At 44.9% G+C, this 25,796-nt stretch overlaps 1 protein-coding gene across 1 annotated transcript in view; it reads right to left on the bottom strand.

Moving 5' to 3' along the window:
- Positions 1-25,796, bottom strand: part of LOC137148007 (solute carrier family 9 member C1-like) — a 192,392-nt gene that overhangs the window by 58,383 nt on the left and 108,213 nt on the right. Inside the window, exons 8-10 of the mRNA XM_067540414.1 lie at positions 22,230-22,370; positions 4,910-5,007; positions 2,983-3,102 (exon numbers count right to left, since the gene is read on the bottom strand). Of these exons, the coding sequence (XP_067396515.1) occupies positions 2,983-3,102; positions 4,910-5,007; positions 22,230-22,370 (359 nt within the window). The remainder of the gene's footprint in view (positions 1-2,982; positions 3,103-4,909; positions 5,008-22,229; positions 22,371-25,796) is intronic.

Here is a 25,796-nt window from a genome sequence, read left to right as displayed (position 1 = left end):
ATTTCTGAGACCCTTCTGGCAGAAATAATGGCAACCAGGAAGGCCACCTTCCAGGATAGGTACAACAAAGAGCCACATTGCCAGTAGTTTAAATGAGGACCCAGTTAGCCTTGCTAGCACCAAGTTAGGGTCCCAGGGAGAGAGTGGCTGGCACACATAGGGGGTATAGCTGCTCCAACCCCTTGAGAAACCGACCGTAGATTGAATCTGAGAAGACTAACCATGGGTGAAGGGCTGAGATTGCAGCCAGATGGACCCTAATAGATGAGAAGGTTACTCACCCTGTGCAGTAACAAGGTTCTTTGAGATGTGTCCCCCTGTAGGTGCTCCACTCTAGGTGTTTGGCGTGTCCTCGCATCTGGATCGGAGATTTCTGCAAGTAGTGCCCGCTCGGGTTGCGCATGCGTGACTTGTCTTGTGGTGCTGTTGGTGCCTAGAGTTGCGCGCATGTGACTCGAGCACCCTCAGTTCCTCCTCCACCATGGAGTCGTAATGATAAACTCCAAAGTAGAGGGGAAGACGAGGGGTAGTGGAGCACCCACAGAGAGACACATCTCAAAGAACCTCAGTAACTGCACAGGGTGAGTAACCTTCTCTTCTTCATCAAGTGGTGTCCCTGCTGGTACTCTACTCTAGGTGCCTATGGAGCAGTGCCCCCAATTGAAGGGGGGTTACTTCAGAGTCAGCGTACTCAAAAGATGATAGAATTATCGTCCTCAAGTCAGCATCACATCTACGGGCTTGGTCAATAGCATAATGTTTAGTTAAAGTGTGTATAGAGGTCCAGGTGGCTGCTTTACATTTATTTTGTATTGGAACATTTTTGAGGAAAGCTGTGGTTGTGGCCATTCCTCTGGTGAAATGAGAACACCTCCACAAGGAGTTAGGAAAGTTATATACTTTGTAACACAGTTGAATACAGTTCTTTATCCATCTAGACAACCTTTGGCTGGCTATGGGCGCTCCCTTGGATTGTTCAGTTATAGACACAAATAGCCTTGATGTCTTTCTAAAAGGTTTAAATAGAATGCATGTCTACATCTAGTGTGTGAAGTAAGGCGTTTTATGGATCGCGATGAGGTTTCGGTGAAAGGTAGGTAAATGGATTGGTTGATTAATGTGGAAGGGCGAGTTGATTTTTGGTATGAACTTAGGGTGTGGGCGCAACGTCACTTTGTCCCTATGGAAAATTTTATATGGTGGGTCAGCCATGAACGCCCCAATTTTACCCACTCATCTGGTGGATGTTATGGCCACTAAGAAAGCCACTTTCACAAACAAATGGGTCAGAGAGCAAGTTGCCAGTGGTTTCGAATGATTGTCTGGTGATAGTACACAGAACTAAGTTCAGGTCCCATGGTACTGAGGGCAGCCGGATATCTGGGTATACATTCTGCATACCGCTGATAAACCGCTTAACGATTGGGCATGTAAATATTGTTTTGTCACCCATTTTTAGGTGGAAGGCAGCAATTGCCGCAAGATGGACCTTAATAGAGCCGAGTGAAAGGCCTGTCTGCTTTAACTGGAGTATGTAGTCTAGAATGATAGGAATTGGTGCAGATACAGGCGGTATATGTTTGACTTCGTACCATTTGGTAAATCTGTTCCACTTCTGCAGGTAAATTTTACTGGTTGTGGGTTTCCTGCTGTTTAAAAGTATGCCCTTAACTTGTTCCAAGCAGTCTAGCTCTTCGCTTTGGAACCATGCAGGAACTAAGCTGTGAGGTGAAGTTTGTCTATGTGTGGGTGAAGAGTTCGGCCGTTGTCCTGATGTAATAGATCTTTGCATAGTGGGAGCAGTATTGAAGTGCACACTGACATCTGAAGCAGGTATGGGTACCATATTTTTCTCAATCATGTGGGTGCTATGAGAATTACTGTTGCTCTGTCTAATTGTATTTTGTGTATGACCCTGAGAATCATAGGTATGGGAGTAAAAGCATATAACAGATGTCTGTTCCAATTCAGGAGAAAAGCGTCCTCCATAGACTTGGTCCCTAACCCTGCTCTGGAGCAGAAAAGAGGGCATTTTCAATTCCTTCGAGTTGTGAATAGATTGATTATTGGATGACCCATCATTGGAAGATGTATTGTACTACGTGATTGTTCAATTCCCATTTGTGTTTTAGCGTAAAGTGCCTGCTAAGAGCATCCACAGTTGTATTCTGACACCCCGTTAGGTAAGAGGCTGAGATGATGATCCCACGTTGGATGCACTATTTCCATAATTTCATCACATCTCTGCACAACGATTGAAAGTGGGCTCCCCCCCTTGCCTGTTTATGTAGAACATACATGCTATGTTGTCTATCATGACTTTAATTGTTCTTTTCTTTATGATGGGGAGGAAACGTATGCATGCATTGCGTACTGTGTGGAGTTCTAGCAGATTTATATATGCAGGCATGCTTCTGACGGTGACCATTTGCCCTGGGCAGTATGATGTAATAGGTGTGCTCCCCATCCCATTAGGGATACATCTGTAGTGATGAAAACAGAAGGAGGGTCCTGAGAAAAAGGGATTCCAATGGTCATGTTTTCTGGATGTATCTACCATAGCAGTGATTGTTTGATTGTGTTGGGCATTGTCAGTACTTTGAAGAGGCTATGTCTGTGTGGTTTGTATACTGTCACGAGCCATGCTTGTAGGCAGCACACATGTAAGCATGCACTAAAAATCTTGCACTAAAAATCTTTATATAAAGATTGAATTTTTTTTTTTTTAAAGACATACTCTAGTTCAAAAGGAAGTTCTGTGGCACGTGGAATATAGATCAGACTAGATGACACAATGGTTCCCTCTGGCTTTGGAATCTATTTATGATAAAAATGCCCCTTAGAGAAGAAAAGATATATATAGTAATTAATATGGAAAAATAACCTTAAGTATAGGTGTAAGTAATAGCTGTATGCCGATAGCCCAATTAAGTTTATGTACTAGTCTAAATCTTTATTTAGGTTATATTGTACTGTACTTACCTTGATGGCTTAGATTTTTCATCTTTCACATTGTAAACCCAATCAGATAACAATTTCTTAAAGGAAACTAGTATTCCTTTGCTTTCCCAATATGTCTTTACTTCATGAATGTTCATAAATCTAAGAAAGAAAGATATTAAGATGTTATCACAAAAATATATACTATTGGAAAATAAAGCTATAATACACACACAGGACTAGATTCTCAAATGATGTAAATTGGTGTAGCACGACTGAAGTCAGTGAAGCTACACCAATTTACCCCAGTGGATGAGCTGGTCCAGAAGGTCAACTGAATAGCATTTCCATAAGCATAGTATTAAGACCCAAGTATTGTTGTCAATTTTACACTTTTATTAAAATCCATGAAATTATATACAGATCAAATTCTGCACTCATAATTGTATGTGCTTCTCAATGAAGTAAATGGAAACATTATATGTACATTCAAAGGCAAAACATAAAACACTCCTTTTTTTTAATGAATACCTTAGTATGATATCCACAGACCTCAGTATCCAAGAACTTTTTTTCTGGCTACTACTGTGAGGAAGGATGGTCTTGTGGCTAAGGCATCTGGACAGGGACTCAGGAAATCTAGGTTCAGTCAGGTCTTTCACAAACTTCCTGTCTTGGGAAAGTCATTTAGAGTAAAATTGTCAAAAATGCCTAAGCAACTTGCATGACCCACTGATTTTCTGTGGCACTTAAGAACCTTGTTTACTTACAATGTAAGTTCTTCAGCACACGTACTATTTTTTACTATGTATCTGCCCAGCATCTAGCACAATGTGGCTCTAGGCGCTACTGTAATATCAGTCATAAGCAATAGCATTTGTAATTCACTGTCATTCACTCCAGACTGGTGTACTGTAATTCACTGTGTCCAAATCTATATATGAAAAAAATGCAAAGGCTCATACTTTTGCAAATCATAGATGCTTGCCTTCTCTACAGCCTGTAATTTGGGCCCTTCACAGCTCCCTCTATATCCAATGTGAGACACAGAAAGACTAAGCAACTTGCCCAAAGTCACACAGGAAGTCTGTGGCAGAACTGGGAAGTGAACCCATGTGTCCTTAGTCCCAGGTTAGTGCCCTAACTAATGTACCATTTCTCCTGTCCAAGGAGAGACCGCATAGCCTTCTAAGAACTGCCAAGACAGATACATTCTTCTGGGACAATGCCTATAAGAAAACACAGGGCTAAATGCATAAAGGCCAGAGATAAGGCATTTTCAGTTGAAGGGATCTGGCTGTTAAATGAACTTCCAGAGGAGACTGAACTAATCCAGACCAGCAAACTTTCTGTGGTAATCTAATCTAATTAACATTGGAGGCATTCAGATACTTTGGTAACAGGTGCTAGTACATAATGCTATGATGGACAGATAAAAATGGCATGGCAATGAAATTCCCATCTCACTTCTAAAGGTGGTGCTTGTAAAAAAGGGTCAAGGATGGTTGATGTCATTTTACAATGCTGCTTTTCATGCTATACTTGTTATGTAAATAATAGAGTACATCAGTTACAAGGTTGTAATGTCTGGCAACGTTCATGATGACTAATTTGCACCAAAAATTGTTTTAAAATTTACTAAATTACTTTGATTAAATTGTTCACTATTTTTTTAAAACAAAACTTTCACTTTTAGATTATTTTCATAAGTACATAAGTACAATAGGAACACATTTTCAATGCAATGAATATACCTATACAATTGAAAATTTGCCTATTAAGTTACGTGACTGCTTGCACCTCAAGTCACAGTATCTACAGATTGTTCATTTGTAAGCACAAGTATAGGGATTAGTGAATGCAATGGATGCACATTTCGTCGGTTACACCCATATTTGAACATCTGGCCCGTACTGTATGATATCCAACTAATTTCAATTTCAAAAATTAAAGTAAATGAAGCACTTACTTCCCTTTAATATCAACATAGCTTTCTGCTGCACCTATTAATGTTTGGCAAGCATCTTGGTTAAGCATTCCAGTGTGGTATTGCTTCTGATAACTGGCCTAGATAAAAACAAAGAACCCTCAGAAACATGAATCAATATAAAAATCACTAAAAACTAAATGATGAAAAAAGATTTGCTAACATTTTCTCTATTCTTGCTAGAATAAAAATATTTTACAGTAGATCAATGCTATTAAGTACAAAAATAAATTAATTTTATGTAATTACATTAATACTATGTGCATAACTCCATAAAAGAAAGTTACTGCACAGGATGAGTAAACCTGAGTTTCTTCGAGGTGCGTCCTCATGCCGTTGATTGGAGATTTTTGCAGGAGTGCCTGCCTGGGCTGCACATGCACAGCAAGTGTCTTGCAGTGCCGTTGGCACCACAACCGCTGCGCATGTGACCCAACCCCTTCAGTTTCTTCTCTACCATGGAATTCTAGCTACAAACTCTGAAATAGAAGAGAGGAAGGTTGGGTAGTGGAGCACCGATAGGGACACACATCTCAAAGAACCTCCATTACTGCACAGGGTGAATAACCCTCTCTTCTTCTTCGAGTGCTATCCCTGTGGGTGCTCCACTTTAGGTGACTGTAGAGCAGTGCCCTGTCGTAGACTGGGGGGCGGACTTCAGAGTGTTTCAGGTGACTGATGTTAACACTGTAGAGCCTAATAGTGTGTTGATGTCCAAGCTATGTGGAATTGGATAATGTTTTATCAATGTGTGCTCAGAGGCACTGCTCTACAGTCACCCTTCCCCTGTATTGTGGTGGCACCTGTTCTATTGCACCTAGCTATAGGAGGTGACACACCTCTTGTTGTAGGAGGTGCTCATGAGAGGGGTCCCTGAAGAAGGATGGGGAGGGAGGTTAGGTGGGTGATACGTACGTGAAAGGGATGGAGTAGCCCACTTGGATTATCTCTAGGGCCCCTTCTGTCTGTGGTAATTGTCACCCAGGTGTTGTAAAATGGGCGTAATCCATGTCCAAAGATTGGCATAGTGATGGTTGTTGGGGCTGAAACGATGGGGAGGTTTCTCAGAGTTTTGACCAAAGCTTCAAAATGACTGTTTTGTCTGCGATGGTTGCAAGAATGATGCTTGAGTCTGAGTCAGTCTCCTTTTTTGAGATCTCTGCTTCTGTCTTTATGACTCAAATGGTCTTTGTTGGCGAGTGAATAAGTGTTTTCTTGGAAAACAGTTCTTTCCGGTCAAATGATAAGTCTTCTATCTTTACTTGCAGGTACGTTGGGATGCCTGATGACTGCAGCCAGGATGCCTGGTGCATGACCACAGCTGTTGCTGTTGTTTGGGCTGCCGTGTCTGCGACGTCGAGGGATGCCTGTAGAGATATTCGAGTGACCAGATGGCCCTCAGTTACTAGAGACTTCGCATTTGTCTTCTGGTAAATCACTAGCAAATTCGCTCAGTTTGGTGTAATTGTCATGATCATATTTTGCCACAAGAGCATTGTAAAATGGTTACTCTAAACTGCAAGGTCGCAGACAAATAAACTTTGCAGGAAAACAAATCAAGTCTCTTGCAGTTTTTATGCTGCGGTGAAGACTTGTATTGTGCCTGTTTTCTCCTTTGGTTCACTGCGTCTACCATCAAGGAGTTTAGAGGAAGGTGGGTAAATAAAAATTCCATGCCTTAGCAGGGACATAGTATTTTCTATCTGCCCTTTTACAGGTTGGTGGAGCAGTGGCTGGTGTCCACCAGACAACCTCAGTGGGTTCCATTAATGCAGTTTATTGGCAATGAAATCTTTGGGTTGGTCAACATGTTTAGTATTTGGAGGAGCTTATGTTGGTTTTCTGCTACTTCCTTCAGGGGTATATCTTGGCTTAGTGCCACTCTTCTGAAAAGTTCCTGAAATTGTCTGAAGTCATCAGCTGTGGTAGGAGGCGGTGGCATTATAACCTCATCAGGAGATAACGAGGAATTATGGAGTGGCATGGTGTCTTGCTCTGCCCCTTCATCTGTCTCATCTAATGGGTTTTCTTGTACTTCAGATGGTTCAGGTCCAGGTGATGGTGGAGATGATCTTAATTCGCCACAGGATGGTGTTACAGAACAGCTAAGTTGTGCTCTATAAGCAGCTCATAGATCCCCTGGAGGCCACTGCATAGGAATTGGCATTTGAAGTTCATCCAGGGTTGTTTGCACCACTCTCTCATCATTTTGTCCAGTTGGGATATTGACTTTGTGGTAGATGTTGACTCACATTTAATAGGAGAGGAGTGGTGAAAAGGCGACTTCCTGAAGGTTGTCTTTCCTATCGCTTGAGAATGGAGTAGTGAGGGGAGATAGTGGAAGCTCTGGTGCCGTATGATCTGGTGCCATGTTGGTACCGAATAGTGGTGGGTGCGGCGTGGAAGGTACGGTGCCATCTTCCATCTCACGTCACTGTTGTTGTTTCGGTGTCATCGGTGCTGGCGTGGTTATGTCAGTCGGCACAGAAGGCAGTGCCGTTGTTTTGTATCCAGCTTTTCTCAGTGCTGTCTGGTTGGTACCAATGCTGATGGTGGAGGCATAGGAGCTGTGGTGGGTTTCGGTGCCGTTTTTACCAGCATCCAGGATGCTATGGAGGCAGAGTCAGATTTGCATCACGGCGCCATTGATTTACATAAGGTCTTGGCTCATGTCCCAGTACAGACGGAGCTGGAGGTGCCTGGAGCATCAAAAGTGCTCACTCATGAGGTGGTTGGCATGGAGGGCAGTGATCTGGCCAGAGACCACTTCTTTTTGGGTGGCACAACTCTATCAGGCAAGGTCGGGGCTCTTTTCCTCAATTTTGTGGAGGAATGAGCCTTGTCTTTCTCCTGCTTTTCACTGGAGTCTGGTTCTGAGGCAGGTTTGAGGGATTTCTCCACCAAAATAAGCTTAAGGTGGAGATCTCTATCATGCCTAGTTCTAGTCTTTAGGTTAGTGCAATATATGCACTTCAATGAGCTGTGTCCTTCCCCAAGGCACACGATGCATAGAGAGTGGCCATCTGAGACCAGAATTGTGTCTCTACAGGATCGACATCTCTTAAAACCTGGGGAGCCAAGCATTTTAGAGTAGTGTCTACTTCTGTGAAGAGAACTATCTAGTGATTAAGGAAAGAAAGGGAAAAAGTGTTTTTTGGGGTTTTTTTACTAGAACTTATGATTTACTCTAAAGCTAACTTATTATGACTAAACTCTATATTTAAACTATATAAAACTAATTAAATTGTGTTTCTTATTCTGTCAGGGATAGCAGTGCAATGCTCTGTCTCATGCCGGGGACAGCTGAGAAGGAACTGAAGGGGTTGGGTCATGCATGGAGCAGTTCAGGCGCCAATAGTACCACAAGAAACCCGCTGTGCAAGTGCGGCCTGGACAGGCACTTCTGCAAAAATCTCCGATCCACAGCACTGGAACACACTGATATCTAAAGTAGAGCACCTACAGGGACAGCACTCAAAGAAGAAATAATTATTCCTGCAGACTATCATGGAGTGCACCTGCCCTGAGCTGTAAGACCCTGGAACTGAGCTCCCCAGCTCAGCAATGAGGCATCTGTGATAATGCCCCTCTTTAGGGGGTGCATGAATGGGGTTCCCACATATCTTGTGAGGCTCCTTCCACAAATTAGTGGACTCAAGAACATTCTGCAGAACAGATGCCCTCTTGGTCAAGCAGTGTTTGCTGGGTGTGCTGACCATCCTGAGCCAGGCATGAAGTCACCCTGAATGCAGTCTGGTGTGGGGTTGCCATGTGGCGTAGCAGTGCAGGCAGACCCATGCCATGGTTTGAGGGCTTCTCTAAAAGGTTGTCATGAGGTTGGTCAGAGTGACAAATCTATAAATGGGCAAGGCAGCTCTTGCAGTTGTGGAATACAGCGGGGCCACTATGAATCAGATGTGTTGTATGGGTGTCAAAGTAGACTTTTCTGTGTTGATGCTCAGTCCCAAGAAGTGGAAGAGGGCCAGGCCTTTGCTGATCACAGACAATACTTTGGGAAGGGACCAGCTGTGGAGGAGCCAGTCATTGTGATATGGAAAGACCATTATTCCCAATTGTTGTAGCTTGATTGCCACAACCAAGAGTACTTTGGTAAAGACTCTTGGAACAGTTGAAAGGCTGAAGGTGAGCACTTGTATTGATAGTGATCATTGTCAACTGTGAACCATAAAAAACATCTGTGAGCAGGATGCATTGCTACATGGATATATGCATCCTGAAGGCCAAGGGCTACAAACAGGTCCCTCAGGATCTAGATATGGTATTACTGCTCTTAAGGTTACTATACTGAACCTTTGTGCCTGGATGAAGGTGTTCAGAGTTCTGAGCTCCATCCTTCTTTCTTCTTGGGAACCAGGAAATATCTGGAGTACAACCCCTTCCTAATGAAGAGAGGGGAAACTGGTTTGATTGTCCCCAGCAGCAGAATGGACTGAAATTCCTGCTTTAAGAAACCTCCATGAAAAGGGTACCTGAAAGGGAACTGAGTGGTACGATAGGGATAGAGTTGATGTGAATGGCACAACCTGATGTAATAATTTCTAGCACACATCTGCTAGATGAGATCCGCTCCCATGATGGTCTGAAATGGGAAAGATGATCCCTATAGGGTGAGGCAGTGATGAATTCAGATGGTGGAGTGATTCATAGCTATTGGCCAATGCATCAAAAGGGCCATTTGGTGGAAACTGTTGAATGGCTAGTGATAGTAAATGAGGATTTTTTCCTCTGACATCTAGGCTTCTTCCTCCCTGAAATCCTTTGATGTGTATAATATTGTGATGGACAAGATCTTTGGGTTGTTTGTGATCTGCTAAATTTCCTTTTGGTCACAGGTGTGTAGATGTCTAAGGATCAAATGATTTCTCTCAAACCCTTTAACAAGTGGAGGAACTCATCTGTGACATCACTGAAGAGCTTGTGGCCTTCAAAAGGGAGATTTTCAAGTGTCCTGGATCACTCGAAGCCCAGAGGATTGTAGCGATGAAGCACAGTGCATTACTATGGCAGATACCATAGAGTAAAAGGCCCTATCAGCTGTATCTAATGACATTTGCAAGGAGGATCTGGTAGCCATCTGGCCTTCAGAGATGAGGTCCTAGAACTAGTGCTTCTGATCTTGTAGCAAATAACCAATAAAATGAGTGAATTTGCTGTAATTCATGTAGTTGTATTTAACCATTCAGGCATAGTAGTTAGCTATCCTAAGCTGAAGAACAGCTGAAGAGTAACTTCTGATAGGAGATACAGACATTTTATCTCCTTATGTGGTGTGGACTTGGAGTGATGTTGAATGTATTTCTTGTTTACTAATTTCACCATTACAGAATTCAGTGTGGGATGGGAGAAAAGGTACTCTGAGTTCTTAGGAGGGACATAGTACTTTTTGTCAATCAAGCAGTAGGTGGGAGGAAGACTGTTTGGTGTTTGCCATACTGTCTTGGCCAGTATCAGTAGGCCATGTTTATCAGTAAGACAACCTGCCTTGAGGAGAGGTGTGGAGGACATCCACTAAACTGTGTAGCAGTTCTTGCACTTCCTCCAAGGAGATTTGTAAGGACTCAGCTATCTTTTTCATAGAAGACCTTGAAGTAATTTGCCTAGCTCAGGAGAGGAGGCACCTCAGCCTCACCCAGGGAGGATAAGGTCTTGTTAAATATTGTCATATCTTCCTCAAATCCCAGAACTTGCTCTTCAGGAGGGTCACAGAGGGGAGGAAGGAGGACAAGATCACAGTATGTTGGAGGACTCGTCTCCAACTGGGCCCTTTTGCTGGAAGTGTCCTGTAATACTGGTCTCTGCATGAGGCCCAAGGTTTCCAGAAGACACACAATAATAGAGCGTAAGAGTATGGTGGTGGACCGCAAGGGTGCACCTAACAGGTTTGGTGGTTTTGTCATCAATGGTCCTGGGGAGCTCCTCTTCATAGTAGATTTTAGGAGAGAGAGGTCTAAATGAGAGAATGGCAAAACCGTAAAGACTTCAGACTCTGAGGAAATATCTCCCTTTTCTGGAGGGGGGGAGCGATACTAGTAACATTGGTACTGGGGATCACACCAGTACTGATGGCCATAGCAGAGCCAGTGGTTGGGTCGATAACAATGATTGTGTGCATGTTGGAAGGTGTGAAGGCATCAGATGGAGTGACAGTACCATTAGAAAATCTCTTGGTACCTGCCAGGGGAGGGGAGTCCGGTTCCTCAAAAAGTAGGAGAACTTTTGAGAGCAAGAATCTGCTTGGTAACAGCAAGGCAGGCCACTATGACTGGTTGCAATAGAGCTAGCAGTACAGGGGACAATGAAACAGGGTGATCTGCATGGCCTTTATGCTCTTGGCCTGCTTGTGAGGCTGTTACTGTGGGAGCCTAAGCCAGCTTCTTAGAACAGTCCTCGTGCCTAAAGGGCTCTGACCTGGATACTGGTACCAAGTAGGGCTTCTCAGGAAGCACCAGAAGTCTTTTTTTGATGGCATGTGAGCTCTGTACTGCAGGGGAGGGGAGGGGAGAGGTGGTAGGAGCCTTGGCAGTACTCACACCAGGATGCAAGGTTTCCTTACTATGCAGTTTTGGGGCAACTTCCTTTCCTCTTCAACTCCCTCTAAAGGGATTTGTACCTTCTCTTTTTGGAGTGAAAGGCTGATGTGGTGTGGGAGGGAGCAGGTGTTGAGCCCTGAATCAGTAGCAGGTCTCAAGGAGTGTTCCATGAAAAATAACTTGACTCTATCTTCCATCTGCTTTCTAGATCTGCTCTTGAAGCCAGTGCACTTATACGTAGAACATAGGCCTCCCTAAGGCAGTGGAAGCAGATGGAATGCCCACTACTGAGAGGGGAAAAAGCACGTCTGGCCATGTTTAAACCCAAACGGAAATCTGCTTGGTACCAGTGAGGCAGACCACTGGATGACCAGTTGCAGTGTATTTAAAACTCCAAAAAAAGGGAACTGAGGTGGACAGAGAGAGACCCCAATTGTGAGGCAGAGGAAAAAGGGGAAGGGAAGAGGTCCCCCAAAATACACAGAATGCACAAGAAACAAGATAAGAATAATAAAGTTGAACTAACTAAACTAAAATAGGGTAAGAATAATGCTGGATTAGCAAAGCTAACCAATGGACACTGCAAGGTTCCAGCTCAGGTTACAAGCCATTGCAAAGGCACTGGAGCAGCGGCAGGTCTGTCTTTCCCTATGTGCCCTCAGATTGGAGCACAAGGATCTGTAGGGTGCAGACACGGACCAGCAGACACTGCTACTAAAAATCTCCATTGAAGGCGCACAGGCATGCCTGCACACCTGAAGTGGAGCACCCTTAGGAACAACTATCTGACTTAGTTGTCCAGACAGTTTCAGGGCTAATGTCCTGAGTTTGGTCTCCAACAGCAGCCCACTGGGGTATGACGAGCCCTGAATTTATCTGGTGTCCAGTCCTCACCACCTGGGCAGTCAGCATAGGTCCAGGCGTGGGACATTCAGCCCTCCAGGTAAGTCTCATGATAAGCTACCCCTTTCAGGGTAGAAGGTCCCAGAAGGGAAATAATATCTAAAGGCAGCTGATGGCAGACCTCTGTTCCTTCAAGGGGGCTCTGGCCAGTTGTAGTCCAGCTCAATGCCTCAGACAAGTCACTTGAACATACTTCAAAATAACTGTTTGGTGTCTGACCCACTTTCCTTTAGGGGGCTCAGATTGGCAAAGCCACGTAAGCAATCCCAGTCCCCAGGCCAGCCCTTCTCTGTGAGCTGGGGTTTGAAAGTGTGTTTTTCTCACAGGGCTCCTGCTAAGTTAATCGAGCTGAGTTTCCCCATTTAGCTCCTTCTTCCAGGCCTGACATGCCTTGTAGGCATGAATGGATAGGGCTGCTTGAGCCTACAGCATCCTCATCTGATTGGTGAGGGGTTTGTACACCCCATCATACACAGTCTCCATTAAAACAGGCCTTGGAATACAGTCAGCCACACTTGACTCTCCTCCTACCCAGAAGAAATCAGGGTTCCCTGTGCTTTCCCAGCCCAATGTTGCACCTCAAAGACATAAGGTTGGTGAGCAGATACTAGTGCATTATATGGTGGTTTGTATCCTTTACAGAAAATACACATTGCAGGAGGACATGGTCTGGGACATGGGTAAAAAGGATCCCTTTGAGATAATACTGATGTGCACCTATGGCTTAGTTCAGTAACAAAACCTTTTCAATTACTGAGTATGGTCAAAAGAGCTGTTTTGGCCAGGATGTGGTTGGGGGTGAGCTCAACACCTATAAAATGCCTATAAAAAGGCCAGTGTCTATAATAACCTTTGACCATCGAATTCCCCATATGTTACACCTTCATGTGGCATAGGTGTTTTTATTAAAAGTGGGGGTGTCAAAGGTGGGTATCGAATGCCTTTAAAATAACCAGATAGCACAGGGCAGGTGTGGCCATTTAGCCCAGGAGGAGAGCCTGCCTAAGAGAAGGAAAACTCTGATCTCAAACCCCATCCATTTTGGCAGTTGGGGGTTTGTCTGTTTGAGTGATTGATTGGATCCAGGTGGGGGTAAGTGCAGGGGCGGGGCAACTGCCCCAGCCTTATAAAAGGCAGCCAGCTGCGCGGCGAACAGAGAGGCGGCTAACAGAAGGAGAAGGAGGGAGTTTGCCTGGGAGTTCGCCTGCGGAGAGAGCCCACTGCAGGTTTGTGCCTTACAGACGTTGCTGAGCAGGAAATTGAGCATCTGAGGAGGCTCTCAGAGCAGAGATATGGAGATGGAGCGATCCGTTGTTGTCACCTGCACTGGGTGTGCTATGTTTGTCTTCCTCCCACAGGATAGAAATGACTTCATCTGTACCAAGTGCAGGCTGGTGTCCTTATCGGAAGAGAAGGTTAAAGGACTAGAGACCCAAATGTCAACCCTGCGGTGCATTACAGAAAACAATGTCTTTCTCCATCAGGCACAGGCAGAGCGTAAGGAAGATTCAGAGAAGGTCGGGCAGGTGAAAATGAAGAACGGGGAAGAAAATTGGCAGCATGTGACCTCCCGAAGAAAGAGAACCCATGTGCCCACCATGCAGATAGAAGTAAGGAATCGTTTTCATCCTCTCTGCACAAGTACTACGGCGGAGAATGATTTGGAGGACCCTTCAGAGGGAATGGATCATCAGGCGACCCGTTTGATCAGAAGGCAAGAGATGCATTCTCCTAGGGATGGGGGTTCCACGACCATTCCAAAGAGGAACAGAAGAGTGATGGTGGTTGGGGACTCCTTCCTAAGGGGGACGGAGTCATCCATCTGCCGTCCAGACCGGGAAACTAGAGAAGTGTGCTGCTTGCCTGGAGCTAGGATTAGGGATGTGACGGAGAGACTGCCAAAACTTATCAAGTCCTCAGACTGCTACCCCTTCCTGCTCCTCCATGTGGGCACCAATGACACTGCCAAGAATGATCTTGAGCGGATCACTGCGGACTATGTGGCTCTGGGAAAAGAGATTAAGGAGTTTGAAGCGCAAGTGGTGTTCTCGTCCATCCTCCCTGTTCAGGGGAAAGGCCCAGGTAGGGACAGTCGCATTGGGGAAGTAAATGCGTGGTTACGCAGGTGGTGTCGAAGGGAGGGCTTTGGATTCTTCGATCATGGAATGCTGTTCCAGGAAGAAGGATTACTAGGAAGGGACGGGATTCATCTAACGAAGACAGGGAAGAGTATCTTCGCAGACAGGCTGGCTAACCTAGTGAGGAGGGCTTTAAACTAGTTTTGACGGGGGACGGGGACCTAAGCCCGAAGGTTAGTGGGGAAGAGGGACACCACAAGGAAGCAGAAGTAGGAGGGTGCAGCAGGGGAGGCCTCCCGATTCATACTGTGAAAGTAGGCCACTCGGCTACTTATCTCAAGTGCCTGTACACAAATGCAAGAAGCCTGGGAAACAAGCAGGAGGAACTGGAAGTCCTGGCACAGTCAAGAAACTACGACATGATTGGAATAACTGAGACTTGGTGGAATAACTCTCATGATTGGAGCGCTGTCATGGATGGGTATAAACTGTTCAGGAAGGACAGGCAGGGGCAAAAGGGGGGAGGAGTTGCACTCTATGTAAGAGAGCACTATGACTGCTCTGAGCTCCAGTATGAAACTGGAGATAAGTCAGTTGAGTGTCTCTGGGTTAAGCTTAGAAGCAAGAACAATAAGAGTGATGTCCTGGTGGGTGTCTGTTACAGACCACCAGACCAAGAGGATGAGGTAGATGAGGCTTTCTTTACTCAATTAGGGAAAGTTTCCAGTTCACAGGGCCTGATTCTCATGGGAGACTTCAATCACCCTGACATCTGCTGGAAGAGCAATACAGCAGAGCACAAACAATCCAGGAAGTTTTTGGAGAGTGTTGCAGACAATTTCCTGGTGCAAGTGCTGGAGCAACCAACTAGGGGCCGTGCTTTTCTTGACCTGCTGCTCACAAACAGGGAAGATTTGGTAGGGGAAGTACAAGTGGGTGGCAACCTAGGCAGCAGTGACCATGAGATGGTCGAGTTCAGGATCCTGACGAAAGGAAGAAAGGAGAGCAGCAGGATACGGACCATGGACTTCAGAAAAGCGGACTTTGACTCCCTCAGGGAACTGATGGGCAGGATTCCCTGGGAGGCTAATATGAGGGGGAAAGGAACCCAAGAGAGCTGGCTGTATTTTAAAGAGACCTTATTGAGGGCACAAGAGCAAACCATCCCGATGTGCAGAAAGAATAGCAAATATGGTAGGCGTTCAGCTTGGCTTAACAAAGATGTCCTTGGTGAACTTAAACACAAAAAAGAAGCTTACAAGAAGTGGAAGCTTGGTCAGATGACTAGGGAGGATTATATAAACACTGCTCGAACGTGCAGGAATGAAATCAGGAAGGCCAAAGCACAATTGGAGTTGCAGCTAGCAAGGGACGTGAAGAGGAACAAGAAGGGTTTCTATAGGCATGTTGCCAACAAGAGGAAGATTAGGGAAAGCGTGGGCCCCTTAGAGAATGAGGGAGGCAACCTAGTGATGGAGAATGTGGAGAAAGCTGAGGTACTCAATGCCTTTTTTGCCTCTGTCTTCCCAGCAAGAACAGCTCCCAGACTGCTGCACTGGGTGGCACAGAATGGGAAGGAGGCGAACATCCCGCAGTGCTGAAGGAACGGGTCCAAGACTATTTAGAAGGATTGGACATTCACAAGTCCATGGGGCCAGATGCAATGCACCCGAGGGTGCTGAGGGAGTTGGCTGAGGTGATTTCAGAGCCATTGGCTATTATCTTTGAAAGCTCCTGGCAACAGGGGGAGGTCCCGAGGACTGGAAAAAAGCAAATATAGTGCCCATCTTCAAAAAAGGGAGGAAAGAGGATCCAGGGAACTACAGACCGGTCAGCCTCACCTCAATCCCTGGAAAAATCATGGAGCAGGTCCTTAAGGAATCCATTTTAAGGCACTTGGAGGAGAGGAAGGTGATCAGGAACAGTCAACACGGATTCACTAAGGGAAAGTCATGCCTTACCAACCTGATTGCTTTCTATGATGAGGTGACTGGCTCTGTGGATGTAGGGAAGGCGGTGGATGTGATATACCTTGACTTTAGCAAAGCTTTTGATACTGTCTCACACAGTATTCTTATCAGCAAGTTAAAGAAGTATGGGTTGGATGAATGGACTATAAAATGGATAGAGAAGTGGCTAGAGCATAGAGCTCAACGAGTAGTGATCAATGGCTCCATGTCTAGCTGGCAACCGGTCACAAGCGGAGTTCCCCAGGGGTCGGTCCTGGGGCCGGTTTTGTTCAACATCTTTATTAATGATCTGGAGGATGGGGTAGATTGTACCCTCAGCAAATTTGCAGACGACACTAAGCTGGAAGGAGTGGTAGATACCCTGGAGGGTAGGGATAGGATACAGAGTGACCTAAACAAACTGGAGGATTGGGCCAAAAGAAATCTAATGAGGTTCAACAAGGACAAGTGCAGAGTCCTCCACTTAGGAAGGAAGAATCCCATGCACAGCTATAGACTGGGGACCGACGAGCTGGGCAGCAGCTCTGCAGAAAAGGACCTGGGGGTAACGGTGGATAAAAAGCTGGATACGAGTCAGCAGTGTGCCCTGGTTGTCAAGAAGGCTAATGGCATATTGGGCTGCATTAGGAGGGGCATTGCCAGCAGGTCACGGGAAGTGATTATTCCCCCTTATTCGGCATTGGTGAGGCCGCATTTAGAATATTGTGTCCAGTTTTGGGCCCCCCACTACAAAAAGGATGTGGAGAAGTTGGAGAGAGTGCAGCGGAGGGCAACCAAAATGATTAGGGGGCTGGAGCACAGTACTTATGAGGAGAGGCTGAGGGAACTGGGCTTGTTTAGTCTGCAAAAGAGAAGAATGAGGGGGGATTTGATAGCGGCCTTTAACTACCTGAAAGGGGGTTCCAGGGAGGATGGGGCTAGGCTGTTCTCGGTGGTGGCAGATGACAGAACAAGGAGCAACGGTCTCAAGTTGCAGGGCGGGAGGTCTAGGTTGGATATTAGGAAAAAGTTTTTCACTAGGAGGGTGGTGAAGCACTGGAATGGGTTACCCTAGGGAGGTGGTGGAATCTCCATCCTTAGAGGTTTTTAAGCTGAGGCTTGACAAAGCCCTGGTTGGGATGATATAGCTGAGGTTAGTCCTGCTTTGAGCAAGGGGTTGGACTAGATGACCTCCTGAGGTCCCTTCCAACTCTTAATATTCTATGATTCTATGATTAAATGAGTTTCTTGCAAAATCAAGTAGTACTGTCAGGCTTGGGTACCAGTACATCGGGGCTCCTCCATTCACTACAAGTCTCCTTTGCCACACCCAGGTCCAATGTGGCTTGCAGCTACCACCAAGCCACCTCCCAAATCTTCTGGGAAAGGGTCAACATATCTCTCAGATTCATTGTCCCAGGGCTGTTTCAATGGGGTGACAGGTCAAATGTGTTTCCCCTGGTAGTGGTAAAAGCCGTGGAGGGGTTCGAGAGAAGGAACTGTTTTAAGGCCTGTTAAACCATTCATCTAAGCCAGTGGTTTTCAAAGTGGGGTACACATACCCCTAAAAGTACCCAAGCTCTCATCAGGGTGTATGGGAGAAAAATCCTTTAATGGCAGACAGACCAGAGTTGGGAGGGGAGTGGAAAGATGCACACCTGCGCAGACTCCCTTGGCACAGGTTCTGTCAGGCAGGTCACATGAATGTAGGGCTGGCCTTATGGGTGGGACCATATGGGCAACTGGCCAGGACACCATGGTCAAGGGAAGGGACTGTGGTCAAGCGGTATGAAGTGTGGTGGGCCTGGGGTGTGAGGCCACAGAAGGGAACGCAGGGCAATGGGAGGGGGAGGCAGTGCTCAATTTGTGCTCTGGGCCAGTGGGAGAGCGGCAGCTGTCCCGGGGTGCCAGGCACCCAGCTCTGAAGGCAGCACTGCCGCCAACAGCAGCACAGAAGTCTGGCAATACACATACCATGCCACTCCTAATTCTGCACAGCTGCTGGCAGCAGTGCAGGCTTCACAGCTGCGCATCTCTGCTCTGCCTTCAGAGCTGTGGCTGCTGGCTGGAGAGTGGCAGCTGCTGGCTGGGAACCTATAGATGTCAGCAAAGATCTTGTTTAGTCAATCATGCAAATGGACCTTTTAATAAAGACAAAGTGAAAACCCCCAGTAAATATAGGATCTGAGTCACCGAACAACATTAGTCAAAGGTTTTTTTTTTTCTGAAGCATCAAAAGCTTTAATATGCTAAATTGTATTTCAGAAAATATAAAAGGTTAAATTTTCATTCAGGTCTCTGCATGTGCACAGAAAAATATCACATATGCGTGCATATTTAAAATATTTACCAACAAATATTAGAGTGTTTTCATACATATATTATGACCCTATCTCAGATGGGGGTACACCATATTCTATATTATTTGGAAAAGGGTATTTAGCCTAAAAAGTTTTAAAACCACTGATCTAGACCATCCCTTTGAAGCTGGTATGCTGATGTTCGAATAGTCTTGATCTGTAAGAGGCTAAATAGCTCTTCCACGAGCCTAGACAGGAAATTTATTCCCTGGTTGGTCAAAATTTCCCCACTAGGATGAACATTTTCATAATTGAGAATGACCAAAAATACCGGTATCCTGAGGCACTTTTCTCCAATAACCCCAATTGGTCCATCCTGATTTGTTCAAAAGGTGTCTCGTTTAAAAGGAGTGAGACTAGAGGTGCTCTTGCAACTCTTCTGGGGTGATCCGCTGACATTATGGGCACAACACCATAATCACTAACATCACTATACACCCCAGGCCAGAAAAAGAAAGCAAATACCCAATCTAGAGGTATTATCTCTCTACTTAAACGCCTGCAACATGTTATGGCATGACATAGGGCTAGACATAGGATCCCCCATGGAACAATGGAGGTACAAGCAGCTGGGTCCTTATTTCTCCTATCTGACCATTCTTCTCAAAGCGATAAATCCAATAATTTTAGATTCTGAAACAGAGCTACTGCCTAGATCACTGTAAGTCTACAACCTCACTATTCACCACTGCAAGATAGCTGGATGCCTGACTCAGTGTCTGATTACCTGTTGGCTCTTTTATAAAATTGGCATTCCATCAGCACATCAACTTCAGGAGGGGAGTGACTATTGCTGACTCTTTGCCTGTTCGGGCTCATGAAAGAGACTCCAGGTGACTGGAGCTCACTGTAGGAGAATCCTCTTCTTCCCCTAGGCCTACCAGACTTATGGGCTCCAGGACAGATGTCAGTGGTGGCGCTGGGGGCACCTCATCAGACAATCATTCCACTCTTTAAATACCTCTATGAAGTGTTCCTAGCCATGGCCTACGACAACTGGGTAGGCAAGAGTTGGGGCCAGCTCCATTGCAAGGTCTCCCATATGTTTCCCAACAATCAACTATACAGATCTATTGGGTAGAGTTTCAAATTACCACAAACGCAACATAAAAAAATAGATCCCCCAAGTCAACAAACTGCTCTTGGATTATAGTCTGGCTACAGCTTAAGTCTATTAGTCTTCTATCCCATTTATCTTCCCATGGACCATCAGCTTGGCTGGACCCAGCTTACATGCTCAAGGCTCTGGGGGGGTCCAAGTCGGACCATAAACTGCACTCTAGAAAGGCAAGGTGGGTGAGGTAATATCTTTTATTAGACCAACTTCTGTTTGTGAAAGAGACAAGCTTTTGAGTTTACAGAGCTCTTCTTCAGGTTTGTGTAAATTCAAAAGTTTGTCTCTTTCACCAACAGAAGTTGGTCCAATAAAAATACACTTCACCCATCTTATCTCTCTAATATCCTGGGACCAACACAGCTACAACAACACTGAATACTATAGAAAGGGGCAATGCTGGCAGAGGTGACCAGTGTGTTCATATGAAAAACACAACAGCAGGGGAACTGGCACAATGCAGTTCCTGGGTTCAGTTGCTGGGGCCCTGACAGTTCCTGAAGGTTGCATAAACACCAGTATCTGCCACACCAGTCTTTGCTGCTGGTCTTGTTGCTGGGAAACCAACTCCCAGATTAGATGTTGCTGCTGGGGCTGCCTGTTGCTTTTGTGGGCCACCATCTGTTATTGTTGCAGTGTGACCTGCTGTTGTTTCTCTACTATCCATTTTAGTTGCTGTTCCAGATTCATCCATTTTCCAGATCTCAGAGGGTGAAAGAATTTAGCTTTTTTTTCTTTTTGGTCACTCTCTTCCACACGGTTGGAAAGTTGCCCACATTCTCCACCACATTGTTGTGGACTTGGTCTCCCATAGCACCCCCTTTGGATTTGATAGGGCCCTGCACTCACCTACTCTTTTGTCCTCGTCTCCTCAGCAGTCATTAGCACAGATCCAGTTGAAGGAGAGACAGCCCTCCACCCATCTCCTGTGGGATCTACCCTCTCTTGAGCTACTGAAAGTCCCAAAAGGCAGAGGGAACCTAACAGAAAGCAGTGGCAGGCCTCCCTTCCTTCAAGGGGGCACTGGCCACTTGCAGTCCAGTTCAGTGGCCTCAGGCAATTCATTTGTAAGTGTTTTAAAGGCCCTTCCTTCCAGGACTGATAAGCTTTGAAGGTGTTATGAGGTAGGGATGCTTTGCCCATAGCAGCTCATTAACATTTGTTTAGCTGGTGATGGCTTTGTACACCCTGTCACAGTTAGTAAGTAGTCCAATATTGCTGAAATGGATGGTGTTAAGGGAGACAGCTGGTGCTAAGATGCTCAAATACAAAATCTCTTTCACTTAGTTTTAGAAGTCAGTCTAGTTAAGACTTTCAGGATGATCAGAACATCAGCTGAACATCTTCTTTCAATGGATGCCAGCCAGCCAGCATCCAAGCTGTCAAATGTAATGATGTCTAGGTCAAAGATCTGAGTGTTGTTCTGAAACATATCACTGAGGCTTTTCCCAAAAACAGGTTTGCCCAGTACAGAAAGCATCCTCAGGTTTTTTCTGTATCTTTGTATAAAAGCTTGATGTATGCAGCCACACATTTGTTGGCCATTCATGCCAGAGGGAACATCACTTGCCACCATATTACCTGTGTGACAGATATTGCAATCCTATGCAATATCTTTGGGGACCATATTGTATTAAGTTTATATATCACTGTAGGCTAGGGATTATATGCAGCTTCAAGGGCAGAGTTATTAGATCTCCTTCAGAAACCAGAAACAATGGGGAGCGGTTAAGGTGAATCACTTAGGTTGTAAACACTTCCAAAGAGGTACCAGCCCATGGGGAGGTTTGAATATATTGGTTCAACCTGGATTTTCCAGAGATCAACAAACAAAAGGCTTTTGGCATAAAAAGACTGCATTTAAACTGACCCAGATCTTTCTTTCTGGTCCAGTACATAGACAGGGTCTTCTATTCAAGAGTAGGGCTCAACTCTTGTGAACGGGTTGCAGAAGAGGACCATTGGGGGAGCTGCTTAGCAGCTACAACAAGGAAGGGACAGAGCAGCTAGCCAGAGCACTCTAAGCTCACACCAGAGCTGCTCCTGAGACTCCAGGGGAAACTGGGAAGCCAATCCCATCCATTTCCTCCTTGTAGTAACAGGTCTGATTCAAATGCTTCAGTTTAAAAGTCACAACACATAATTGAGGATATACGTTTTCAGTTTGTTTTAAAATACAAAAAATTTCTTCTTAACACTGTCATCCCTGAAGGCCACAATTTAGAACCCTGAGATCCAAAGTGGTCCATACATCACATTTGAACACCCATTCCTTAAACAACACTACTAAAATTAAAATGTGTTAACTGAGAAAAATAAGAATTAACCGAACAGAATGAATACTAACTATCTGTGCTGTTAAAAGACGTAATCTGGCTTCTTCCAGTATGTCAGCAATTTGTTGAGGTGTTGTCTCATATGAAATTTCTTTGTTACAGTCTGGACATTTAAGTGTTTTAACAATTTGGGAAACTTCCTCTATGTCAAACTAAATAAGAAAAACAGAAACAAGTGAACTGACTGCAACATATTGCAAGCATGAGAACCAAAAAGTTAACTAAGAGGACGATGTTTAAAAAACAAAAGCTAACATCAAATTAAAAATGCAAATACAAATGCAAATTTAATCTCCATATGGAATGAGACACAAACAGAAACTGTTACATCAAGATAATAAAGTTAGAAATTAAATTTGTAGTATTTCATCTAGGCAAAGAAATTCAGGACCTAAATCTCTCCCTTCTGTGAATCAAGGAGGATGGCTATGTCCCCTAATCACAACGATCTTATTTCTACTCCTATGAATAAACTATGATTAATAAATTATTTAAAAACAAAGTAGTTAGAAAATCTTATGACATTGTGGTTTTCTTAAAATATAGAAATGCTCAGAAATGCTGGAAAGAATGATGAGGAAGTACCATACTATGAAAATCTATACAATGTACTCTGAGTGACTGCTCATTTGTGTTGACCTTGAACACATGTAAGAGATAAAAGGGTGCAATTGGTTTAATTTTTCTGAAGGGGAGACTTGATTTTCAAAAGTTTGGTTGATGCTACTGTAGATGCTCTTTGAGCACCAGAAGGAAATATATTTTCTAGTTAGTGACTTACTGGATGATTAGTCAAATACTGATACAGAGTTAAAATAAATTTGAATTAATTAACCAGTCACAAAAGCATCATTGATTAATCTCATGAGATTTTGGAACTATGTAATCATAACCAGCATCCTAGCCCCAATACAACCCAAATAATTATTTGAACAGCCTACCTCTTGTAGGAATGGGAAGACAGACAGACATGCGTGCATGTTTGGTTATTGTTCAAATACTTGTATTAATATCTAAGTGAGTATTCAACTGCTTTTAATATAATGTTCTGAAGTGTTTTATTTCTATTTACAGCAAAGAATGAACTACAATTTTCAGTCAGATGACAGAATAAAATAGGTAAAACATACTGTTAGTCTTTCTCTAAGTTACTTTATTATGTGTGTGCATGTATGTAAAGAGGGTGTGTGTGTTTCAGAATATAATATACAGATACTGAATTTTGTGTAGGTGAATATGAAGATTTATTGACCCAGGAGATAAATTTTTTTTTGCATTTTTATACCTTTAAGGTCCTTATGTAGCAGGACCCTAGATTCATACAGTACAGTGCCCAGGTTGCATAGGAAGGCGGGTTGTCTAAGACCAGTGAAGGGTCTTTGAAGAGGTAGTATGGGGATTTGGGAGCAAGAGGGGTCTTACCATAATTACCATAATTTTCACCAAAGAATAGGAGGGGGAGCGTGCAAGATAGTCACTATCTAAATAGTTGCAGGAGATGGGTGAGCAAAGAATATCTTATTCATTCATTCCTATTACATCTACATTCTAAATACCCAGCAAGTAAATCCCAGCTGTACCCAAGACAAATAATAAGCAGTGTGAAGGAGGCCGTGTGTCTGGAGTAGACCAAGGTGGTCTCCCCAGCCCAGGTCCGAGGCGACTAACAGCAAGGTAAGTGATGGACACTGGGCTACGCAGGGGTTGTCTACCAGGCTAGAAAGGTAAGTACCTGGGGCGGGATTGTGAGGACCATATCTAAGTTGTGTCTTAATGGGAGGTAGACCGATGCAAGCCACATTTGAAGGGGCCTGAGATGGAGTCTTGCACGTTGTACCACATAAGTGTATGCTGACATGTGACCCAGTAGTCTGAGACCAACCCTTGCTGTGGTGAGAGGGTGGGCAGTGACTTGGCAGATCAGGTCCGATAAGGGCTGGAATCCAGCTTGTGGTAGGAACACACTGGCTCTCGTGGAGTCAAGGAAAGCTCCAATGAACTCTATCCTCTGTACAGGTACTAACATGGACTTCTGCTCATTTACCAGCAGGCCCAGGCTGTAACAGGTTGATTGCATCACTGCAACATCGCATTGGATCTGGATCTCCGACCGGCCTCTGATGAGCCTATCATCAAGGTAAGGATAAATCTGCATTCCTCGATGCCTGAGATAAGCAGCCACCACCACAATACATTTGGTAAACACTCTTGGTGCTGTTGAAAGGCCAAAGAGAAAAACTGCAAACTGGCTGTCTCCCACCACAATCGCAGGAAGCACCTGTGGCTCTGGAAAATTGAAATATGGAAGTAAACATCCCTTAGATCAACAACAGTGTACCAGTCTCTAGGATCCAGAGACGGGATGATGAAGGCCAGGGAAACCATACAGAATTTCCGTTTCTTGAGATGCTTGTTGAGATGTCACAAGTCCAGTATGGGTCTCAAGCCTCCTTTGGGTTTTGGGATCAGAAAGTAAAGGGAGTAAAACCCCCTCCCTCTTAGATGTGGATAACTTCCTCCACAGCCCTGACCTGCAAGAGGGTCTGCACCTTCTGGACAAGAAGTTGCTCATGAGAAGGGTCTCTGAAGAGATACAAGGATGGGGGGGTGAGAGGGAGGAATAGAAGTAAATTGAAGGGTGTATCCTGCTGTGATGGTGCTCAAGACATACTTTTCCAACATTATTGCTAACCATGCGCGAAGGAAGGAGGAAAGGCGGTTCAAAAAGAAGAGCGGGGATGGATCCTGTTCTGAGACCACTAAGTTGCCCCCAGATGCACCTTCAAAAGTTCTGTCTGCTGCCCAATGGGTAGCAGCTTGAAGATGACTGGGGTGCAAAGGAAGGTTGGCCTTGATGGCATTTAAAGCTCCTATTCCTCTTTCCATAGGGCTTGTTCCTGGAGTGAATCACGAACTGCTGCTGGGATAGGAAATCGTTCCTGGATGCTGGAGAAGTATACAAGCCCAATGAGCAGAGCGCGTGGCCCTGGAATCTTTAAGGTCGTACAGTCTGGCATCTGTCTGAACAGAGAAGAGGGCCGTGCCATTGAAGGGGAAGTCCCAAAATACATTTTGAACCCAAAATGGTCTAGTTTCTTTGCCTATTTATTTTTTGGGGTTGAGCTCGACTGACCCTGTCTGTCCCTTTCGTTGGCTGTGGACACCACCAACAATCCTGGAGATGGGTGGGAATATAGGTATTCAAAGCCCTTCGTGGGCATATAATATTTCTTCTCCACCCATTTAGATGTTCAGGGCAAAGAAGAGGGGTTCTGTCACAGGGCTTTTACCAATTTTATGATTCCCTCATGGACAGGGAGGGCGACTCTAGAGAGGGCTGTCACTGGAAGGATGTCAAAACAGTGAGTCAGCTGGGTCCTTCTGCTCTTCCACATCCAAACCCAGGTTGGCTGCCATCTGTTTGAAAAGTTCCTGGTGGGCCCTAAAATCATTCAGGGGAACTGTGGCCAGAGGGCCTGTCACTGCCTCATCCGGCAATCAGGAGGAGCATTCTGCTAGTGGAGGGATATTTGAATGTTCCTCCACCACTGGATTTCCTCCTCCTGGTTGCTCACTGG

Source organism: Emydura macquarii, unplaced genomic scaffold, assembly GCF_026122565.2.
Source record: "Emydura macquarii macquarii isolate MOO-44397 ecotype Brisbane River unplaced genomic scaffold, CSIRO-AGI_Emac_v2 contig_587, whole genome shotgun sequence".
Taxonomy (NCBI): Eukaryota; Metazoa; Chordata; order Testudines; family Chelidae; genus Emydura; species Emydura macquarii.
The sequence above is the reverse complement of the archived record's forward strand: the minus strand, read 5'-3'. Positions and strand labels throughout refer to the sequence as shown.